Source organism: Mus caroli, unplaced genomic scaffold (assembly GCF_978045245.1).
Source record: "Mus caroli unplaced genomic scaffold, Mus_caroli_1 scaffold_12, whole genome shotgun sequence".
NCBI lineage: Eukaryota > Metazoa > Chordata > Mammalia > Rodentia > Muridae > Mus > Mus caroli.
This window is the reverse complement of record NW_028227267.1, coordinates 24581497-24602539: the sequence shown is the minus strand read 5'-3', so window position 1 is coordinate 24602539 and position 21043 is coordinate 24581497. Positions and strand designations below refer to the sequence as shown.

The window sequence follows — 21043 nt, the reverse complement described above, 5'->3', positions numbered from 1 at the left end:
GGCTCTACAGAAGCAGACGGGGACCTCGCGTTGTCCTAGAGAAGGAGGCAGGGGCGGGGGTCCTGTAGGTCTTTCCTTTGGACACCCCGGGAGGGCAAGAAGGCTGGGTCACCTGATGATCGGCGTTTGTTGCCCCTTTTCCCTCCTACCCTCAGGATGTGGAGTACATGTTCGGTGTCGTAGGCATCCCCGTGACCGAAATCGCCCTTGCTGCCCAGGAACTGGGCATCAAGTACATTGGGATGCGGAATGAGCAAGCGGTGAGTCTTGACACAGGGACCGAATGGCAGCCATTCGATGCACACAGCGTCCCATCGCTTCTAAAGCATTGCACGTACCACTGTTAATCCTACATGACAGGAAAATGAGAAGCAGAGAGACTAAATTAAACTTGCCCACCGCAAGTCATTTGGTAGTGGCATTTGAACTCAGGTATTCTGAGTTTGGAGCTATGCTTATACCTTCCTACCGTAGTGTACTCTGCCACATCCAAATATCAGAATCGAAAGGGGTAGTCTTACTTCACTACTAGACTGCTAGTTCTAGCAGAGAAGGCATATTGATTCATCGCTACGTAAGTGTATTGCCAGCATCTGATGTAGTTCCTGTACATGACAGGTGTCAGAGAGATATGGCATTAGTGATTGAAGGCCAGGACTCATGCAACATAAAGTGGAAGACATTATAGACAGCAGTGCCGTCATTGGAACTCAGGGCTCTCAAACCCCAGTTTGGTGCTTTCCCTCAGCGTTATGCCTCCCTCCTTTGGGAGAGGGAAAACCAAAGGACATTTTATGAACCCACTTACAGTATTTTCTCTGGCAGCCCAGGATTACCCTCTCTTAGCAACCCAGGCAAAAATATCAAGTATCTGGTGCAGATGAAGTGGTTCAGTGAAGTTCTACAAAGCCTCGTAACCTCATAACCTGAGTGTAATCTCCAGGGCCTGTATGGAAAAATGAAGGCGGTTTCTGATTTATGATTCATGTTGTCCTTGGACCTACACACACACACACACAGGCTGAGTTAAATTGTTTTGGACCTACACACACACAGACAGGCACTCTCTGTTTCTCTGTCTGTCTGTCTGTCTGTCTGTCTCTCTCTTCTCTCTGTCTCTGTCTCTGTCTCTCTCTCTCTCACACACACACACACACACAATTTAAAAGATTAAGAATTGGGGCTGAAGACTTAGCTCAGCAGTTCATAGTACTTGTTGCTTTTTCAGAGACCAGGATTTGATTTCTGGCATCCACGTGGCGGCTCATGACCTCCCATAACTCTGGTTCCAAAGGATCTAATGGTTTCTTTTGGCCTTCATGGGTGGCACACACGATTCACACCCCCCCCCACACACACACACTGCTGTCCCTTCTGCTGCCGTCACTGCTGTCCTGATCCACGCTCTTGACCCCTTTTCTCTGCCGTCAGATGTGAGTTCCATTGGGTATGGCTCCTTTGCTTTCAAATCCCCACAGCACTGACTTGACTTGAGGTCTCTATGTAATCTAGGTGTGTACTACATTATTTGCTAATTGAAAGACATTTATCAATAAGGCTTGAAAGTTATAGGGAGTAGAGTATTTTTAATCAGAAAACTGGTAGGTATTAATTTGTGTTGTTTACACTTTTATTCCCTTACCTCTTTGTTTTTTCCCGGGTTGGGAATTGAACCCAGGCCCTTGTGCATACTAAAGCAAGCACTCTGCTACTGAGCCGTACCCTTACCTCTCAGTTTTCTTATGTGGAACAACCTTCTATTCTTTTACCTGCATGAGAAAGTATAGGTGCTGATCTATATTTTACTATTTTTCTAGAGTATGTTTGCCCATTGTTTCTTCTTCATGCAGTAGACATGCACTAAGTATGTACTGTATGCATGATGTGGACTGTATACGCGGCAGAAGAGAGGGATATGAAGAAGATATAAGGTTTATTTTTCACCTCCAAGTTGATGAGTTGGGGGAAATGAGGATAAGACACAAAAAGACAGTCTGAAATAATTTAGCTCCTCACAAAAGGAATCCATAAAAGGGAGAGCAGTCACACCCAGTGTGTGACTGGCTGTCCTCACTGGGACAGGAAAGATTGCTCATAGAGGTGATGGCTTGTCCTTGCTGCATCAGTATAACTTAAAGGCATGGCAAACTGTGAGAGTGGGTAGTTAGGCCCCAGGATGGTTATGGAAAATCTGCAGCTCACAACTGCAGTCTCTGTAGCTACTCAGCTGAAACAGAAGATCTCAGGTTTGGAGCCAACCTGGTCAGCTGAGAGCATGGAGGGCTTGGGTTATCTCTCAGTGGTAGAGTCCTTGTCTAACATGTCCAGTGCTCTGGGTTTCCCTAGTACAAAGACAACAGACTTGAATAAACAGACAAATCCATACAGTCTTCTGAGAGAGCATCCCACAGAAGATGATAAGGGAGCTCTCTTGAAGAAAGAGTAGGCATGGCCTGTTAGGAAGGGAAAGGCTAGCTCTTCTAGAGGGGATCCCTAGGTTAGCGGCTTACATGACTAGATGATATGGCTACTGACTGAGGCTTAGAATAGAGAGAGGAGGACCATTTACAAGCGAAGATGGCAGGTATAATGATGGAGTTTTCAAAGGGAATATTCAAAAGTTCTCAGAAAGATTCAGGAACAGGTTTGTGCTAAAAAGAAAGGTGCACTTGGCTATTGCTTTATATGTTGTTTGTCAGGTTTTTAGAGTAGTCAAGACATCCGTGTGGCCAGAAGATAGGAGGTTATCAGGGATTTAGCTATATTCTAAGTATTTTACATGTCTGGGATTGCTGATCTTGTTCTCTTTGGGGTGCTCTGAATTATATTCATTTTGTAGATGAAGAAGCCAATGTGCAGAGTAATTTCTCAAAATCACACCGTAGAATGTAGGAGAACTAGGCTCTGAATCAGAGCACTTTGGCTCCAGATATATCTTGAGAACTATGTGTGCTGAGGGGATGTAATTTGATAGAAAAGTAGAGGCTTTTTTTTTTTTTAGTGGTAATAAAGTTTGTTATTTTTCATAAGGCAGTGGAAGTTCATACCTGAACTGTAATCCTAGTACATGGGAGGCAGAGGCAGGTGAATCTCTGAGTTTGAGGCCAGCCTGGTCTACCTATCAAGTTCTAGGACAGCCAGGGCTACACAGAGAAACCCTGTCTCAAACGACAACAACAAAACCAAACCAACAACAGCAATCTGTTATTTCTCATCGCTTGGCATATGCCAGAGGAGTGTTCTTTCTGCATGTTTTGTATTTTACTACTATAAGTGAACAATTATTCCCAATATATGATTAAGTATATTAATTTTAGCAAACATTTTATGCAGTTTACTCTTGTTTTTAAAAAGAAAACAAGTAATGTCTATAATGTTCTAGACAAAGGATAATTTTAAATTCCCCCAGCGTTCTTCTTGGGCATCTCATATTTCGTTTAACTTAGAGTTTCCTGTGTTCCTTGTAAGCTGAGGGAAGTATAGTTTGGTGAAAAACAGCCAGGCATGGTGACTCCCAGATGGATGCCAGAGCTCATGAGGCTGAAGAGGTGCAGTCAAGGGCATCCTGGGCTACAGAATGAGAGCCTGTCTCAAAACAAACAAAAAACCATGTCAGCAGGAAAAAAAAAAAAGTCACCAGCTTGCTTGCTAAGAATTGAAGACATACAGTAATGTGTAACCTGACTGTGTGGAAGCACACTCAGAAACAGGGATAACTGAAAAAATCCCATTTAAAATGGAGCAACACTCACCCGGCCCATATAAGTATCTGCAGACATCAAGCCAAACTGATGAGGGGTAAGAGAAAACATAGATTACCAGTATGAGGAACGAAAGTACGAACATCGTTACAGACCCTAATGTGTAAATGGGCTGAAGAAATCACAGTGGAAAATGGAGACTTTTTAAAACCAGTGATAATGAAATGAGTATCAAATGTAATTCGTAAGATAAAATACCTTTTAGACGAAGTAGCTGAAGTGAATCTGTTAGTAAAGATTTCAAACCAATGCTGTCAGGTTTGTTTTTTGATTTTTTTTTCAAGACACCAGGAAAGGCAAGGCAAGTCAAACTCAAGGAAAGACATTAAGTAATGAATGCATACGCAGGCACTAGGGAAGTAGGAAACGATACAGAAAAACAAAAAACCTAAACGTGCCAGGACTTGGAAGCTCCAGACGTGCGAGTCACCGTGGGCTAGGCGGTAATGAGACCAGGCTCTAAACAAAAAAGTTAACCCTTCAGAGAAGAGTGAGAGAAGACAGACATGAGCAGTAAGAAATCAATTCCTATTGATTCTCAAGATCCTGGAGCTGTTATGAGTTGGTAATGTGGACAGCATAGAGAGCAATGACAATCCCTTGAAAAACTAAAACTAAAACACCTAGATACTTAAGTCAGGCCTTGAAGTTTATGGCTATCACATCTCATAAAAATGAGTGGTGCTGCAATTCTTCCTTCCCTTTACTACGTGAATTCTCATCCCCACCCCTCCCCACCAGACAGGGTTCCTCTGTGTAGCCCTGGCTTTCCTAGAACTCACTCAATAGACCAGGCTGGCCTCAGGTCTAAAGGTGTGCGCCCGCCACCATGCCAGCTCATCTTCTCTCTTAGCAATATGTTTTTCTTGTATTTATGCCCAAGAGTCCTGTGTGTCTAATTAAGTCCTACTGTCCTTTCTTCATAGGCTTGTTATGCCGCCTCTGCGGTTGGATACCTGACAGGCAGGTAAATAAAGTCTGGTTCATTTGCATACAGCAAGTGTTTGGGGTAGAAATATATATTGTTGTCTTATAGAAGATGGTATTAATAAGAAGTGAGAACTTAGCCGGGCGTGGTGGCGCATGCCTTTAATCCCAGCACTCGGGAGGCAGAGGCAGGTGGATTTCTGAGTTTGAGGCCAGCCTGGTCTACAAAGTGAGTTCCAGGACAGCCAGGGCTACACAGAGAAACCCTGTCTCAACCCCCCCCCCCCAAAAAAAAAGAAGTGAGAACTTTATACAAAAGGCTTGGCTCCAAAACGAGGTTACCAGAGCATATTCCAGTTGTGCTAGCCAGTTACCCCTCAATCTTTATTAGAAATTAATTCTTTTTAAAAGTAACCATCTTAGAAAGTATGTAAGGATAATTCCACAACCATTAAGATTTTTCATATATTCAACTTTTTTTCTACATTCACAGTTTTTGGGTGGAATTTGGATTTCTGATAAAATTTGTATTATACTTTTTTGCCACTTACATAAGCTTTTAAAAAAAATTTAAAACTGAAGTTAATAATTAAATACTAAGAAATATAACCAAGCAAGATTTCACAATCCTTCTTTTTTAATGATGACCTTTTGAACATAACCCTGAGGAAAACTAGGTCATCTAAAACAGTCTCTGGATTACTTCTGTTGCTTTATTTACATGTAAACAATATTTTAATTTTTTTGCTGACCCTGGAAACCATTTAAATTACAGTCATTTATGCCTTAAGTGATTCCAGACTGATAACTATTTTAACAAGCTAAAGGTTAATTTTGAAAATTTTATTTTGAGAACTTTAGAGTTGTACTGACTAGTATTGCAGCAATGGGTGACTGTTTACATTTAATTCAAAATAAGTAACATTTTAGCCAGAGCTCCTTGTTTGGACTGGCCACAGTTTTAAGTGTCTGTGTATAGAGTCCATATCATGTCTAACTGCACAGGGACTATAATGACTACTGTAGAACTTTCTACTGAGTGGTGCTGTTCTGGGTGTTTAATCTCTGGTGAGACTTGTGTTAATGTCATTTAAAGGCTAAAAGGTTATTAGGTTAGAACTGAAAAGTGGTAAACTTAATGATACAGTGACTCTTTATCATTGAGTCCTTTAAGCTCAGCAAGTTATGTCAAGAGAAAGCACTCAGAAAGACTTAGAGGAAACCCATGCACTTAGAATCGCGTTTCTCACAAAGATCTAGTATATCATATGTTTCTGTTAGGAAATGAAAAAAAATCATAGGAGATATATGTGGCTGTCAAAATTTGCCTCTATAATCAGTCAGCTTGTTGTAACCCAAATATAGAGCAAAATGTGAGGAGGTTAGTAAAATACAGTGGGGAAGTAATAGTGTACATTATATCTTATAAGAAACTTGATGTTACTCTTTTTTAATTAAAATATTCTATTAATTGTTTAGCAATTATAGTAGAGACCTACATATCTTTCCTTTGATGACCAAGAAGTGTCCATGGAAACCCTAACATACGATGAATTGGTAGTTGGTAATTCCGAGCTGAGATTGCTGGTGTCTACATGTTCCCCACCCACCCAGCTGATAAGTCTGATCCATGACCTCTGCTTTGCCTCTAGGCCAGGAGTGTGCCTTGTTGTTTCCGGTCCGGGTCTCATCCACGCCTTGGGCGGCATGGCAAATGCAAACATGAACTGTTGGTAATGAAATAATTCTTGCTGAAAACACTTCTTAATGTGTCTTTGCATAATTTAACCAAGTAGAACTGATCTAGGGTGGAAAGAGCTGGGGAGAGGAAAAAAAAAATATCCACCTTGCGAGGCTTAGAAATAGAGAAGAGGGTAATTAACTGGGAAGTGGTCTGGCCGTCAGGAGGATGGGGCGGAATGGTGCAAACGTTCCTTCAATGTGCTGCGTGAGGACAGTAGTTAACAGCGTTGCACTGAATAGGAGACACTTGCTGGGAAGAGTAGATTGGGGGTGCTTCTGTCTTCTTTCCTTGCCCTTTTTTTTTTTGTTTAAATCTATCTTAGGGTTTATTTTAAAATAACTTTAAATTTAAATATGGTCTTTTTTTTTTTTAAACCTTGAGACGTAGAATACAACTATCGCTCATCTTGCCATTTTCAAATAGACTTACGTAGGGAAATATAAAATATCTTTTCTCCATCTCAGGAATAGTAAACATATAAAATTCATTTTCTGTCCCTCAACCTGGAAGCCTAAGCATCTACAAGCTGATGTAAGAAAAAGCATTTGAGACACACACATACATACACACATACACACATTCATACACACAGATACATACACATACAGACACATACTCAGACACAGACACAGACACACACACATACACACACACACACACACACACACACACACACACACACAGAGTGCTTCTCAGTCTTCCTAAGGCTATAACCCTTTAATACACTGCCTCATGTTGTGACCCCCCAACTATAAAATTCTTTTTGTTGCTACTTTATAACTGTAATCTTGCTACTGATATGAATTGTAACGTTAATATCTTTGGGTGTAGAGGTTTGCCAGAGTGGTTGTGACCCACTCTGCCATACACTTTCCATCTTATGAACTTGAGGGCAGTGTCTCTCGCATCAGATTGCATCTTAAATTGTTTTAGCCTCCAGCTTTTCAAGGGAAATGTAGCTTTCTGTCTCAGTCACTCAGAATTATTGTTCATTGTGTGTTGGACACTGATGGATGCTTTATATATTCTCTTTAACGATACTTTTATGTGCATTGGTATTCTGCCTGCATGTCTGGGTGAGGGTGTCAGATCTAGGAGTTACAGAGAGTTGTGAGCTGCTGTGTGAGTGTTGGGAATTGAACCTGGGTCCTCTGGAAGAACAGTCGGTACTCTTAACTGCTGAGCCATCTCTCTAGCCCTATATATTCTCACTTGTAATAATATTTCTTAAAAAAATCCTTACTATTTCAGGCCCTTGATTGTGATTGGTGGTTCTTCTGAAAGAAATCAAGAAGCAATGGGAGCCTTCCAGGAGTTTCCACAGGTATCCATCCGCCGCTAACCTCCAAGCCACGAGCAAGTCCCACTAAAGTAAAACGCTATCTTACTTGGGATTTCTGTTGCTGCGATGACACACGCTGACCAAGAGCAACCTGGGGAGGAAAGGGTTTATTTTATCATCCAGGGAGGTCAGGAAGGGCCTGACGCCCAGGCCATGGAAGGACACTGCTTACTCACCTGTTGCCTCGGACTCCCTCAGCCTGATTTCTTATACGCTCAGGACTGCCTGCCCAGGGGCAGCATTGCCCTCCCTGTAGGCTGGGCCCACCCATAACCATTGTCAATCAAGGAAATGCCCTACAGACTTGCCTAGAGGCAATGGAATGGAGGCATTTTCTCAATTGAGGTTCTTCTCAAATAACTCTAGCTTGTGTCAATATGATGAAAAACTAGCATAGATACAACTTATACAATCTGTAAAAATAAATAAATAAAATCAATGTCTTGCAGGCAAGATGGTTCCGTGGGCAAAGGCTCCTTTCTGCAAGTCTGCCTGCACACTAGTGCTCTATCCTTAGAACACACGTGGAGGAGGAGAGAGATTGATTCTCACAAGCTGCTCTCTGACCTCCATGTGTGCTATCAAGCCCGACAACCTGTGGTTAGCGCTCAGAACCCACATGGTGGACAGAGAGACAAAACTCCCTCATGTCCTGTCACCTTCTCACTCTACACACACAGTGTCTCAGTTAGGGTGTCACTGCTGTGAGGAAACACCATGACCACGACAACTCTTATGAAGCAAAACTTTAATTGGTGCTGGCTTTCAGAGGTTCCGTCCATTATCAGCATGGTGTGAAGCATGATGGCGGGCAGGCAGACATGGAACTGGAGAAGGAGCTGAGAGTTTTAGTCTGGTCCTCGGGCAGCAGGAAGAGAGAGAGAGACACTGGGCCTGGCTTCAGCATTTGAAACTTTAAAGCTGACCCCCAGTGACGCACCTCCCCCACAGCTACTCCAACAAGGCCACATCTCACTACGGTGCCCTCCCTGTGGGCCCATGGGGGCCGTTTCCATTCAAACCACCACACACAGAGAAGAAATAAATGAGTATAAAAATTATTTTAAAGAAAATTTGAAGTTACTACAAAAATTACGTTGATAGGAAGCAGAGCATTAATGTCAACTGTTATAGTTTCCTAAAAGTCCTAATAGTTTATTAGGTTAAATTAAAAAATTAAAACAGATTGATTTAAAATTCAAATATCTTTTTCTTATTGGAAGTTCTTAAAGCTGAAGGACATGGACATAGGCATCTGGTACCTGAAGGCTGACCGTGGTTCTCTCAAGCCTGCGCAATTGAGGCTGCCGTCTTTTCCATAGACTCCATACTGGAAGTGTGCAGAGAAAGCTTCCCCACGAGCCTCAGAGTGCATTAGCCAAGGCAGAGGTAGAGCCCCAACTCCAATGTTCCCAACAGCAGAGCAGCAGATACAAGAGCAGGAAAGCAGTAGAAGTGTGCGAGTCCCATCTTAGGCACCCGTGTCCTCAGCGGGGCCTGGTGGGCGTGCCTTCTGTCTGCTCCCTCAGCAATTAGGGACAGTGCCTGTGCTCCTGTGTTGTGGTTACATGGTACACAGTGCATGGTATGTGTTATCTTCATTTTTGCCAACCTGAGAGTTGAATGCAGTGTGTTGTTTTGAATTGTTTCCAGAATTATCCTGAGGAAGAAATTTGATTGTGATCTCAATATTTTTTTTTCGATATTACAACAAAAACCACATTTCTTTTCTCTCTTGCCTCTAAATGTAATAAGAAGCAATGATTTAAACATTTTGTCTTCCTGTATGAGAGCAATAAGACTGTGAGATGACTTTGAATAATTTTCATTTTCTGTGTAGGTTGAAGCTTGCAGATTGTATACCAAGTTCTCCGCCCGGCCAAGCACCATAGAGCTCATTCCGTTTATTATTGAAAAGGTGCAGTATTACTGAAAAGCTCTTCCCGGCATTGGATGCAGGGTCTCATACATGCTGAGCACAGGCTGCTCTACAGAGCCACGCCCCCAGCACTGCTATTGTTCTTAATGGAAAGATGAGAGTACACCCAGACTGTGAGAAATAGCATTGTTAAATGGCTATTTACGTTCTAATGCTCACTGCTGTTGCATTAATTATTGAGACAGAGGTAAAGTAAGTTATTCTAGAAATAACATTCTCCTGTATGTTAGTTTCTTAAATTATCTTTTTATTTAAAGCAAAGTAAAGATAAATGTATGATAAGCTCCTGGATAGTGATCTCTTCAGCATTTGCAAAAATTTTGGAACAACTGCATGTAAGATCATCTTTCTTGAAAAAGAAAAAAGCAACCATCTTTTAATTAAAGCATGTTGTGAAGTGATGTTAGCTGTCAAGGACGACTTTATGTGAAATTAAGTTTGAGCTATTTCAAAACCACGAGTTACAAGGTTGATTTGACACATATTGTCACGGTTTCTGAAGTCTCTATGAAGTGATTAAGGTTAAGAAGTAGGTGAAAGTCCGTGTTCCAGCATCAACAGCAAGCAGGGCTCTGGCTACTCTTCAAGGGTAACAGAGTATGCACTTCAGAGCCCTACAGGAATTCTTTATCTCCTTTAAGATGAAAATATTTTTCAAAATATAGATAATAAAGGACATTTCTATTTTAACTATAATTTTTTTCTCCAACTAAGAATACCTTAGGAAAAATTAGTGTTCATTTTATACTTTTAAATTAATTTCAAGAAGAATATGATAATTGAGACATTAAAAGTCTTTTGTTTGTGACAAACACAGGCAGTGAGGAGCAGTATCTATGGTCGCCCGGGAGCTTGTTACATTGACATTCCTGCAGATTTTGTGAGCCTCCAGGCGAACGTGACTTCTATAAAGTAAGAATTAGCCACAATTCCTCCTAAATTTTTATGTTATCATACTTACTCTTTAAAAAGAATTATCTAGGAGTTCATCGGCCAATTTCCATGTGTCTCAATAGTTTTTTGATGATTTTGTAACTAAACTGAATCCTAGCCAAAAGGCTTCTCTTCATTACAATAGCGTTACCTAGCAACTGTTTGTGGATTTCATTACTAAATCTAATTCTTGGAGCTTTGTGAATTCCTCAGTTGAAGTTATTCATCCAGGAACTTCAGATATGTATCTGCATTAATGTATGGGATATTGACAGACATCTTCATGTAAGGCAAGAGGTGAGGCAGACAGCTGTTGAGAAGCTCAGCAGAAAAGGCGTCTGTCTATCTGATCCTAAAAACGATGTTCTGAAGTGTGTCGAGGGTTTGTCCTCTACATGCATTTCTTAAAAACACTCCGAGCGAAAAGAGGTCTAAAAACCTCACACAACCTCACACTCGGTATCATTCGTATTGATAAAGATGCTACTGGCCGGGCGGTGGTGGTGCACACCTTTAATCACAGCACTTGGGAGGTAGAGGCAGGCGGATTTCTGAGTTCGAGGCCAGTCTGGTCTACAAAGTGAGTTCCAGGACAGCCAGGGCTATACAGAGAAACCCTGTCTCGAGGAAGAAAAAAAAGATGCTGCTGTAGTCTGTCAGTCCTCTAAGTGATATTTCTTTAGTCTTAGAAATAAAATACACTTTTCTTTTATAACATTTTTAGAAAGATCCAGAAGTGTAGAAATAATTAAAAAAAAGGTTTTATTTATTTATTTATTTATTTATGTGTGTGTGTTTGTGTGTGTGTGTGTGTGTGTGTGTGTGTGAGAGAGAGAGAGAGAGAGAGAGAGAGAGAGAGAGAGAGAGAGAGAGAGACTGTATGCTGCATGTGTGTGGGAGTCTGTGGAGGCCAGAGAAACCGTCAGATCCCCTGGAGCTGAAATTACAGGCAATTGTAAGCCATGTGGGTGCTGGGAAGACAAATCAGGTCTTGACCACTGAGCCTTCTCTCCAGCCCCGAAGAAATCTTTTTATCCAGCATTTTTAGCATTTAGGGCCAAGCCTTCCTTTTTATCATTCATACTTAGTCAGTGTGCTAAATTTTGTCTTGAGAGGTTTTTGAACCTGGATCTATTGTGTAGTCCCGGTTGGTTTCAGACTCTGAGTCTTCAGTTCACTTCCCAAGTATTGGGATTGCAGGTGTCACCACTGTCCTGAGCATTATGCATGTTATATATGTCACATTCATTCCTGCTATGGTTTATTAAACACCACAGCATGCTTCATTGCTGTTTTAATTGTGTATGTGTGTGTGTGTGCGTGTGCATGTGTGTGTGTGAGAGAGAGAGAGAGAGAGAGAGAGAAAGAAAAAAAGAAAGAAAGAAAGGAAGAAAGAAAGAAAGAAAGAAAGAAAGAAAGAAAGAAAGAAAGAAAGAAAGAAAGAAAGAGGAAGAAAAAGAGAGAGAGTCTCACTGCAGTTTAGACTGTTCTGGAACTCTCCGTGTAGACCAGGCTGGCCTCAAACTCATAGAGATCCTTGTGCCTCTGCCTCCCAAGTGCTGGGGTTGAAGGTGTTCCACACCCAGCATGGTCCATTGTTTTAAAGTTATTTCTTTTTTTTTTAAGATTTATTTATTATTATAAATGAGTACACTGTTGCTGTCTTCAGACACACCAGAGAAGATGTCAGATCTCTTTATGGGTGGTTGTGAGCCACACTGTGGTTGCTGGGATTTGAACTCAGGACCTTCATAAGAGCAGTCAGTGTTCTTACCCACTGAGCCATCTCGCCAGCTCTAAAGTTATTTCTTAAATGTACCTTTTGAGGGCCTTGCTGTTATGGAAATGGTTGTCTAATGGTTACAGAGAGTGGTCAGTATATCTGATATACTGGGGAAATTTCTGTCTTTGAGAATGCAACACAAGAACATCTCTTGAGTAGTCATCAGAATATGACAATCACCGTAATGCTGAGGGATGAAGGACAGTGAGCCTTTCATAAGTTAAAAATCTGTAACCTTCCATGTTTTTTGTGAGAGTGGATGGTCACTGTGAGGGGCTTTTACTCAGAGATAGCTAACTCTGGCAGCTTTAATGGTTCTTAGTAAGGCCCGTGGTGATGTCTTACTAACTTTAGCTTACTAGCGTGATTTGATTTACGTGTGAGTGGAATCAGGAATGGTGAGGGACCTCTGCGACAGAACACTTGCACAGTGCATCTCTGCCAGCTGGAACCCAGTGCGGAGGAGATAACAGTAACCCTTCACCTGGTGTTTTGAAAGTCACCTGAGAATAAATAGTTCCTACTTATGTATTAGCTCATTTCTATGTCAACTGCCACTGATTTCTGGTCTACTATTCCTGCTGGGGTGCCCTGGACCCAGACTTTCTGTCAGTTGTTTGTTCATCTGACTGGCTATTAGCTGATATTCAGGACCAACTCCTACTATGTCAGAGGACTTTATAGTTGTATAAAAGTGGGTCCTTATCTTTAGAGCTGCATTTGCAGGTTTTTAAGAATAAAAGGTCTGATTCCTGCAGTGAAGTTCAAGGTTCAAGGGGGAGGGGCTCTATGTGTGCATATGTATGTGTTCGAGTGATGCAAATGTAAAATGACATTCTCGTTGAATATTTTAATTGAGTTTGTGCAATTTCTTTTAAGGTAGGGTCTGTGTATCCCAGACTGTCTGTCTAGACCAGATTGGCCTCAGACTCACAGAGTTTTCTTCCTGTGCCCCTGAGTATTGGAATTAAAGGTTACATCACCATGCTGGCCAAGGCCATAGAATGTGTTAGCCTGTTTTCTACCTTTTTATGTAAACTTTGAAATTTTCACAGTAAGAAATTTTAAAATTAGCCTTTGTTTTTAAAGATGTATTTGTTTATTTTATGTACATGCGTGTTCTATGTGCCTTCGAGACTGCACTCCCATTACAGATGGTTAGGGGCCACTGTGTGGTTGCTGTGAATTGAACTCTAGACTAGCAGCCAGCTCTTTAACCACTGAGCCACTTCTCCAGCCCTCCAAATAATTTTTTAAAAAGCTCTGGCTATCCTAGAACTCACTATGTAGACCAGACTGGCCTCAAACTCACTGAGACCTACCTGCTTCTGCCTCTTGAGTGCTGGGATTAGAGGTATGAGCCACCACTCAGCCTAAAGCATTTATTTGTGTGTGTGTGCGAGTGTGCATGTGTATGTGTAGTAGCCAGAGGACAATTTGCTGGAATCCACTCTCTCCTTTCGCCAATCTAGAGGTTCATCTCAGGTCCTCAAGCCATGAGGCTTGGTGGCATCTTGCTTGCTGAGCCGTCTCCCCATCCCCTTAGCCTCTTTTAATTATTATAACATCATTTTTCTTTCAGGTACAAGGAGTGCTGCATGCCACCTCCAGTTAGCATGGCAGAAACCTCTGCTGTGTGTGCGGCAGCCTCTGTTCTTCGGGATGCCAAGCAACCCCTGCTCATCATCGGGAAAGGTAATCCGAGCTGCTAACAGGCTGGGAAGGCTGCCTCTGCCATTGGTGTCTTCATTGCTCTTTGTTGTGTGATCTCTGCTCATGATTGGGACAAGTGCTCTTTTCATACACTTTCAGATCATAGAACCTACCCTCAGTGGCCCAGGGACCTCACTTTTACAAGAAAAAGTTTCACTCCTTGACTTAGAAGTAAATGTATTTCTTCTTTACAAAAGACTTTGGAAAATGTACAAAAGTTTTAAAACAGACCTCTCCATCTGGGGGACCAGTCTTAGCCTTCAGAACTTTATTTTTAATGTCTATTTTACATACTGTAATCATGTTATATAGGCAGCTTTACGTTTTATAAGCTTTTAATAGTTTTTTTTTTTCTTTTGAGACTTGGTTTCTCTGTCCTGGCTATCCTAGAACCAGGCTGTCCTTGAACTCACAGACATCCACCTACCAGAGTGCTGGGATTAAAGGCTACTATCACCATCACCACCACCACCCCTGGAAGAAATATTTTTCTTAAAATTATTTCCTAAATACAATTTTAGCATTGACTCATATACATTGACACTTGCTGTCAAACATTTGACAGCTGTGATAAACATTCTTTTTGTGTGTGTGTGTGGTTTTTCGAGACAGGGTTTCTCTGTGTAGCCCTGGCTGTCCTGGAACTCACTCTGTAGACCAGGCTGGCCTCGAACTCAGAAATCCACCTGCCTCTGCCTCCCAAGTACTGGGATTAAAGGCGTGTGCCACCACGCCTGGCTGTGATAAACATTCTTATATGAAGGTTTTTCCATAGTTAGGATTTATGGTGGTGTCCCAGAGGAAAATTAACTAAATTAAAAGGTATGGATATCCAGAAGGCTTTTGGTCCAGTGTTCAAATTGCTTACCCCTTAGGTGTCATATAAAACAATTTATATGCCTGTTAATGTATTATTATTTTTTCTTTTATTTTGTGTTCTTTTTTTGATACAAGATCTCCTACATAGCCTAGGTTTGCCTCAAGCTTACATGTACCCCAGGCTCATGGCTGGCTGGAACATAGTTGTTGTACCTGCTTGCTACCCTAGAACCGTTAGGACTGCCTGTGAGCGTGCGCATCCATTTCAGCTGCTTAGGAGCCAACTGTAGACAAACTGAAGACAGTTTTAAGGAAGGTGGTGGTGCTGAGGATGCAGCTCTGGGCTAGAATGTTTGGTTTGAAATCCTGGGTTCTAATCCAGGGGAGGCAATGAAGGAAAAACCTTGTGCTCAGTGCTGTGCTCAGTGCTGCGCTCAGTGCTGCGCTCAGTGCTGCGCTCAGTGCTTTGTACAATGCATTGATTTTTTTGATTGGCAAATAGTTGCTTTGAGTCTCATCACCTGATGTATGAAGGATAGCAGCCATCCAAGTGGGATGTAATTAAGCAGCAATGAGTGTGGAAAGCTCTCGGTGGTTCTAGTTGTCATTCCTCCTTGAACAAGCATTTACTGATGGCTGCTTACAATGTGGCAGCAATCATAGAATTCATGAAGAATACAGTGAAAAAATAATTTCCCATCCAAAGGAAAACACACTTGATAATAAATAAGTCTAGTAGGCCAGTGTTCTGCTTGTTTTGGTTTGGTTGAGGCAGAGTCTCTCAATATAGTCTTCACTGGCCTAGAACTTACTGGGTAGACCACACTGGCATCAAAATCACAGAGATCCACCTCTTGAGTGTTGGGAAAGGAGAGAGTGGATTCCAGCAAATTGTCCTCTGGCTACTACACATACCCATGCACACGTGCACACACACACAAATAAATGCTTTAGGCTGAGTGGTGGCTCACACCTCTAATCCCAGCACTCAAGAGGCAGAAGCAGGTAGGTCTCAGTGAGTTTGAGGCCGGTCTGGTCTACATAGTGAGTTCTAGAATACCCAGAGCTTTTTAAAAAATTATTTGGGGGGCTGGAGAGGTGGCTCAGTGTTGGGATTAAACATGTGCACCATCATGCTGGGTTAGTAAAGTCTTAATGCCTTTATTATTACTGTTTGTTGTTTGGTTTAGTTTGGTTTGAGACAGTCCTGGCTGTCTGGGAACTCACTGTATAGATCAGGCTGGCTTTGAACTCACAGAGATCTATCTGCCTCTGCTCATGAGTGCTAGGATTAAAGTAGTGCACTTTTAAATTATTTGTTGTATGGTGTATATGCATGTACATTTTCATGTATGTGCATATGTGGATACCAAAAACTGACATCAGGTGTTTCCCTACTTATATTTTTTACACAGTCTCTTACTGAACCCAGAACTCACCTATTTGACTAAGACTGTGTGGCCAGTGAGCTCCTGAGATCCACCTGTCTACTCCCCTCAGTGCTAGGGTTACAGAGGTGTGCCACCACTCCTGGATTTAAACTCAGCCTCATTCAGGCACCACAGGCACCTTACCGACAGAGCCGCCTCCTCGTCCTCATAGCTCCTGTTATAGTACACTATGCACAGGGAAAGTGAGGCAGAGTTTAGGAAGGGAGGGTCTTCTGCCTCAGTGATGTGGAAGAGAGTCCAGAGGATGTGACACCACAGCTGTGCAATGAAAAATTTGTAGTCTTCTAGTAGACAAGGGAACAAAGGCTGTGAAGGAAAAAAGGGCTGCGTGAAGAAAGACACCAAAATAAGAAAGAGAATAAGAACATTTTCTGGAGCTGGGCAGTGGTGGTGCACACACCATTACCAGCACTCAGGAGGCAGAGGCGTCCCAATCTCCGTTCAAGGGACCAGCCTGCTCTACAGAGTGAGTTCTAGGACAGCCAGGGCTGCATAGAGAAACCCTGTCTTGAAAAACCAAACAAAATAAACAAGCAGAAAAAAAAAAAACAAAAAGAAAGAAAGAAAAGAAAACTTATTGACTGAAATAAAGAAGACTATTTTCATCACATACGTATAACAGAGAATTTTAAGATGGTCTTTTAGTGCAGAATGTGATAGTGAGTCTGAACGTACACTCTATTACTTACTAGGATTCATAGATATAGATGCTATGCTTTTAGCGCTAAAGAATATACAACTAAGTAGCTAAAAACAATCGTGGGCGATGCCTTCAGAAACAAAACTATTCTATATGGGCGATGCCTTTAGAAACAAATCTATTCTATATGTCAAGACAGGAAGTTGTTCTCAGGGTCATTGAGGGCATATTTTATCCTGCAGCATATAGTTTTACAACTATATGCTGCAGGATAAAACAAACAGATATGTGCCTGCTCAGACTAGCCCTGTTACAGCCGCAGCATTGTAGAGGCTTAGAGACTCATACATCCTGCACAGTACATACATACATACATACATACATACATACATACATACGTCCTGCACAGCAGACTGCAAAGGAGTTTACTGGTAATGTAGATCAGTTTCCTCAGTCTTTATCTTTCAGGGCAGAGGTCTTCCCTACCCGCCTATGTTCAGGGAATCGTGGGTAGTAGTTTAGTAGGCCCAGAGCGTGAGACAGGAAAGGTGACTGCAGTCAGAGGCACAGATACAGGTTTTTATTGCGAGGTATTTCTCCTGAACATCTGCCACCATTCATTTTGCTTTCAGGCTGGTGTTTTATGCAGCAGGAGGATTTGGGATCTAAAAGCAAATTCCTGTGACACGTTTGAGGTTTGAGGTTCCCAGTGCTGAGTGTAACTGTGTCATCCTGTGATTTGCATTTCTCAAAGGCGCTGCCTATTCCCATGCAGAGGACAGTATCAGGAAGCTGGTGGAGCAGTGCAGTTTGCCATTTTTGCCTACACCTATGGGGAAGGGGGTTGTCCCTGACAATCATCCCAACTGCGTAGGCGCGGCCAGATCCAGGTGCGTGGCGTTCCAGGTTTTACGTACAATGGCTTGGCAGATTTTAGACTGGATTAAATTTGTGTGTGTGTGTGTGTGTGTGTGTGTGTGTGTGTGTGTGTGTGTGTGAGACCTTGATGAATTGCGAGAGGAGCTCTAAAAAGTTCATGTAATTCTAAACATACCTGTTTTGAACATTTCCATTTTTTAAAAGATACTATTGATTTTCTCCTGGCCCTTATGGTTTTTAGAGGAAACCCCTCAGTTACCTGTATCACGGTTCTCCTGAACATAGTCTCTCATTATCTCTGGCACTTTCAAGAGTTCTCTTAGCTAGGTGGAGAAGCACATGTTTGTTTGTATTCCTTAAGGCTGGATTAGTGGCCAGCATAGTGAAACCCTAGGGAGGGATGAAGAAGGAATGTAGCTGGGAAGCAGGACCATTGGAGGGTGTGGACTGTGGCATGCTGCTCTGCTTCAGTGGAAGGAGGGAGGGGAGAGGAGTATGAGAGGAAAGAAAGGGAGGGGCTAATGGATTGACAGGATGGGGGAACAGGTATGGCGGAGTCTGGAATGAGTGTATGCCGTTTGGCTTCACTGGAAGAAATGGAAGGGCACGGGGCACGGCACTGGGAGCCTTGGATGCGTGTATGCCTGGATGGCTTCACGGGGCACGGCACTGGGAGCCTTGGATGCGTGTGTGCCTGGATGGCTTCACTCGGGAGAGGAAGTTGTTTGGACTCTTACTCAGTTTCCAGGTTGGAATCACACTAGCACAATTCCTGCCCTCTGGTACCTACCTAGTGGTGTGCATCTGTACGTACAGTACCATCTGTAGCCTCCTTGGAATTTTCACAAAGCAACGGACCAGAATTTAGATGATCAAGTTACTGAAAATTTGTGAAAACAGCGTGGTCTCAGTTATTTGGGCATTAGGTAATGCGTAGTGTATTTTAGAAAGCAATTCCAGGCTGAGGATGTCTCTGTTGGGAGAGTGCTTACCTAGAAGGCGTGAAGTCCTGCACTCAGGAATTGGGCATGGGGACATGTGTCTTTAATCCTATTACTGGATACAAGGAGACTGGAAGTTCAAAGTCATACTCCTACTTAAGGAATTTGAGGCCAATCTGGGCTACATGAGACCATGTCTTCTGGGGGGGGGGGGAGAAAATTCTGGAATATGAATAATGTCTATAAATAGGTGCTCCTAGAAAACATCCAGGCGTAGTGATACATACTGTAACCCCAGCCTTTGGGAGGCCAGGGGAAAAGATCACAAGTTTGAAGCCAGCATTAGTTGAAAAAGCAATACCCAATCTCCAAAACAGAACAAATTAACACATCATGTCCTTGTGTGTGTGCGTGGGTGAGATGGGGTGTGTGTTGGGAGTGAGACACACACATGCACGTGTGCATGTCACAGTTGAGCCCAGCTTTCTTGCTTTCTCCTTCAAGTTCTCCTTAGTCTGGAGGCAGGGTCTCTCTTACTGAACCTGCAGCTTGCCTGTCTGACTAGGCGCCCGGCTTCCAGGATCCTCCCCCGATCCCCCCAGCCCCTCACCCCGGGCTCAGCACAGATGTGCACCACAGCAGTCAGCCCCTACGTGGGTGCTGGGGATCCGACCTCGGGTTCTCACGCTTGCATGGCAAGCGTCTTGCCCACTGAGCCATCTTCCCAGCTTTCCAAAACTCACCTTAATCTGAAAGATCAGATTTACTCTGGAAGCTCCAAATTATAGACCTGGAAAATATTTTAAGAAGTTTAGAAGAGCTCAAGTAAAAAGTGTCAGTGCGCCCTTGTTAAACCTCCTCCTTTTGTTCTTCAACAGGGCTTTGCAATCCGCTGACGTGATTGTGTTATTTGGTGCGAGACTAAACTGGATATTACATTTTGGACTGCCTCCAAGATATCAGGCAGACGTGAAGTTTATTCAGGTACTCAGAGAGGGTTGTTCTCCCTCTCAGCCATTGTAAGCTCTGCTTTCTTCTCAGCTTTTGTAAAGAACCTTTTGTCTTCTGACAAAAATAGATTTTTACAAATTATCTAACATAATTACAGGTACCAGAGTTAAGCTGCCCTTTCAAGCCTACAAGGTATCCTGTGCTAATTCTAACCAGAAAAGCTTTCAAAGTCAAGTTTTGAATAGTTTGAAAAGGATAATTTACCTCCTCACCGTTCCACTGTATTTAAAGATAGGGAAAGAGGCTTGAGTAGAGGGTAGGTTGGAGAGACACCCTCTGCCTTTTAGGGGTGAAGATGTCTTTTAGGTGACAAAACTGTCAACCTTTTGAAATCTCTTAAATGACTTTGCTTTCACCTGCCATTAGACTGAGTCCCCGGAAAGTCCTGTAACCTCTCCTGTCACTCTGTGTGTGCTCCTGTGCCCTGAGGCCACATGATGGCATCAGATAGCCTGGAACTAGAGTTACTGATGCTAGCCTCTGTGTGGGTGCTGAGGATCAAACCGAGGTCCTCTAGAAGAGCTGCTGTGGCTCTTAACTTCTAAAAGTCTTTTTGTAATACCATTGCTTATTATTTTTCTTGACTGCATTTATTTAGTGTGTGTCCATGTGCATATGGGCACATATATGTGTATGTGTACTTGCGTGTCAGTACATGTGCTGAGGCCAGAGGACAGCCTCTGGGAGTTGGTCATCAGGCTTGGTGGAGGTGCTTCTACCCACTGGGGCATCTCAACAGCTCTTCCTAAAGGATTTTAAGAGCAAACACAGTGGGCTGGAGAACTGGCTGCTCTTCCACAGGACCCAGGTTCAATTCCCAGCTCTCACATGGCACCTTACAATGATATGTCACTCCATCCCTAGAGTAGTTGATGCCTTCTTCTGTCCTCTTTGGATACCAGGCACACATATAACATATATGCAGACAAAACACACACACACACATAAAATAAAAAAGATTTTGTTCTGAACGTTTCTTCAAAACAAAAATGACTAAACATTGCTTGTTCTTTGGGTTTTTCTCTTTGTAGATTGATATCTGTGCAGAAGAACTGGGGAATAATGTAAGGCCTTCTGTGATTTTGCTAGGAGATATAAATGCTGTCTCTAAACAGGTACAAGCCTTTCTCTGGGTTTTAGTTTCTGCGGATTGACCCCTA

At 42.5% G+C, this 21043-nt stretch overlaps 1 protein-coding gene across 1 annotated transcript in view; it reads left to right on the top strand.

The window, feature by feature from the left end:
- The window catches only part of Hacl1 (2-hydroxyacyl-CoA lyase 1), a 34468-nt gene that overhangs the window by 288 nt on the left and 13137 nt on the right, over positions 1-21043 (top strand). Inside the window, exons 2-11 of the mRNA XM_021181400.3 lie at positions 156-260; positions 4688-4728; positions 6341-6421; positions 7684-7756; positions 9615-9692; positions 10531-10625; positions 14012-14124; positions 17807-17942; positions 19751-19856; positions 20915-20998. Coding sequence (XP_021037059.1) covers positions 156-260; positions 4688-4728; positions 6341-6421; positions 7684-7756; positions 9615-9692; positions 10531-10625; positions 14012-14124; positions 17807-17942; positions 19751-19856; positions 20915-20998 — 912 coding nt within the window. The remainder of the gene's footprint in view (positions 1-155; positions 261-4687; positions 4729-6340; positions 6422-7683; positions 7757-9614; positions 9693-10530; positions 10626-14011; positions 14125-17806; positions 17943-19750; positions 19857-20914; positions 20999-21043) is intronic.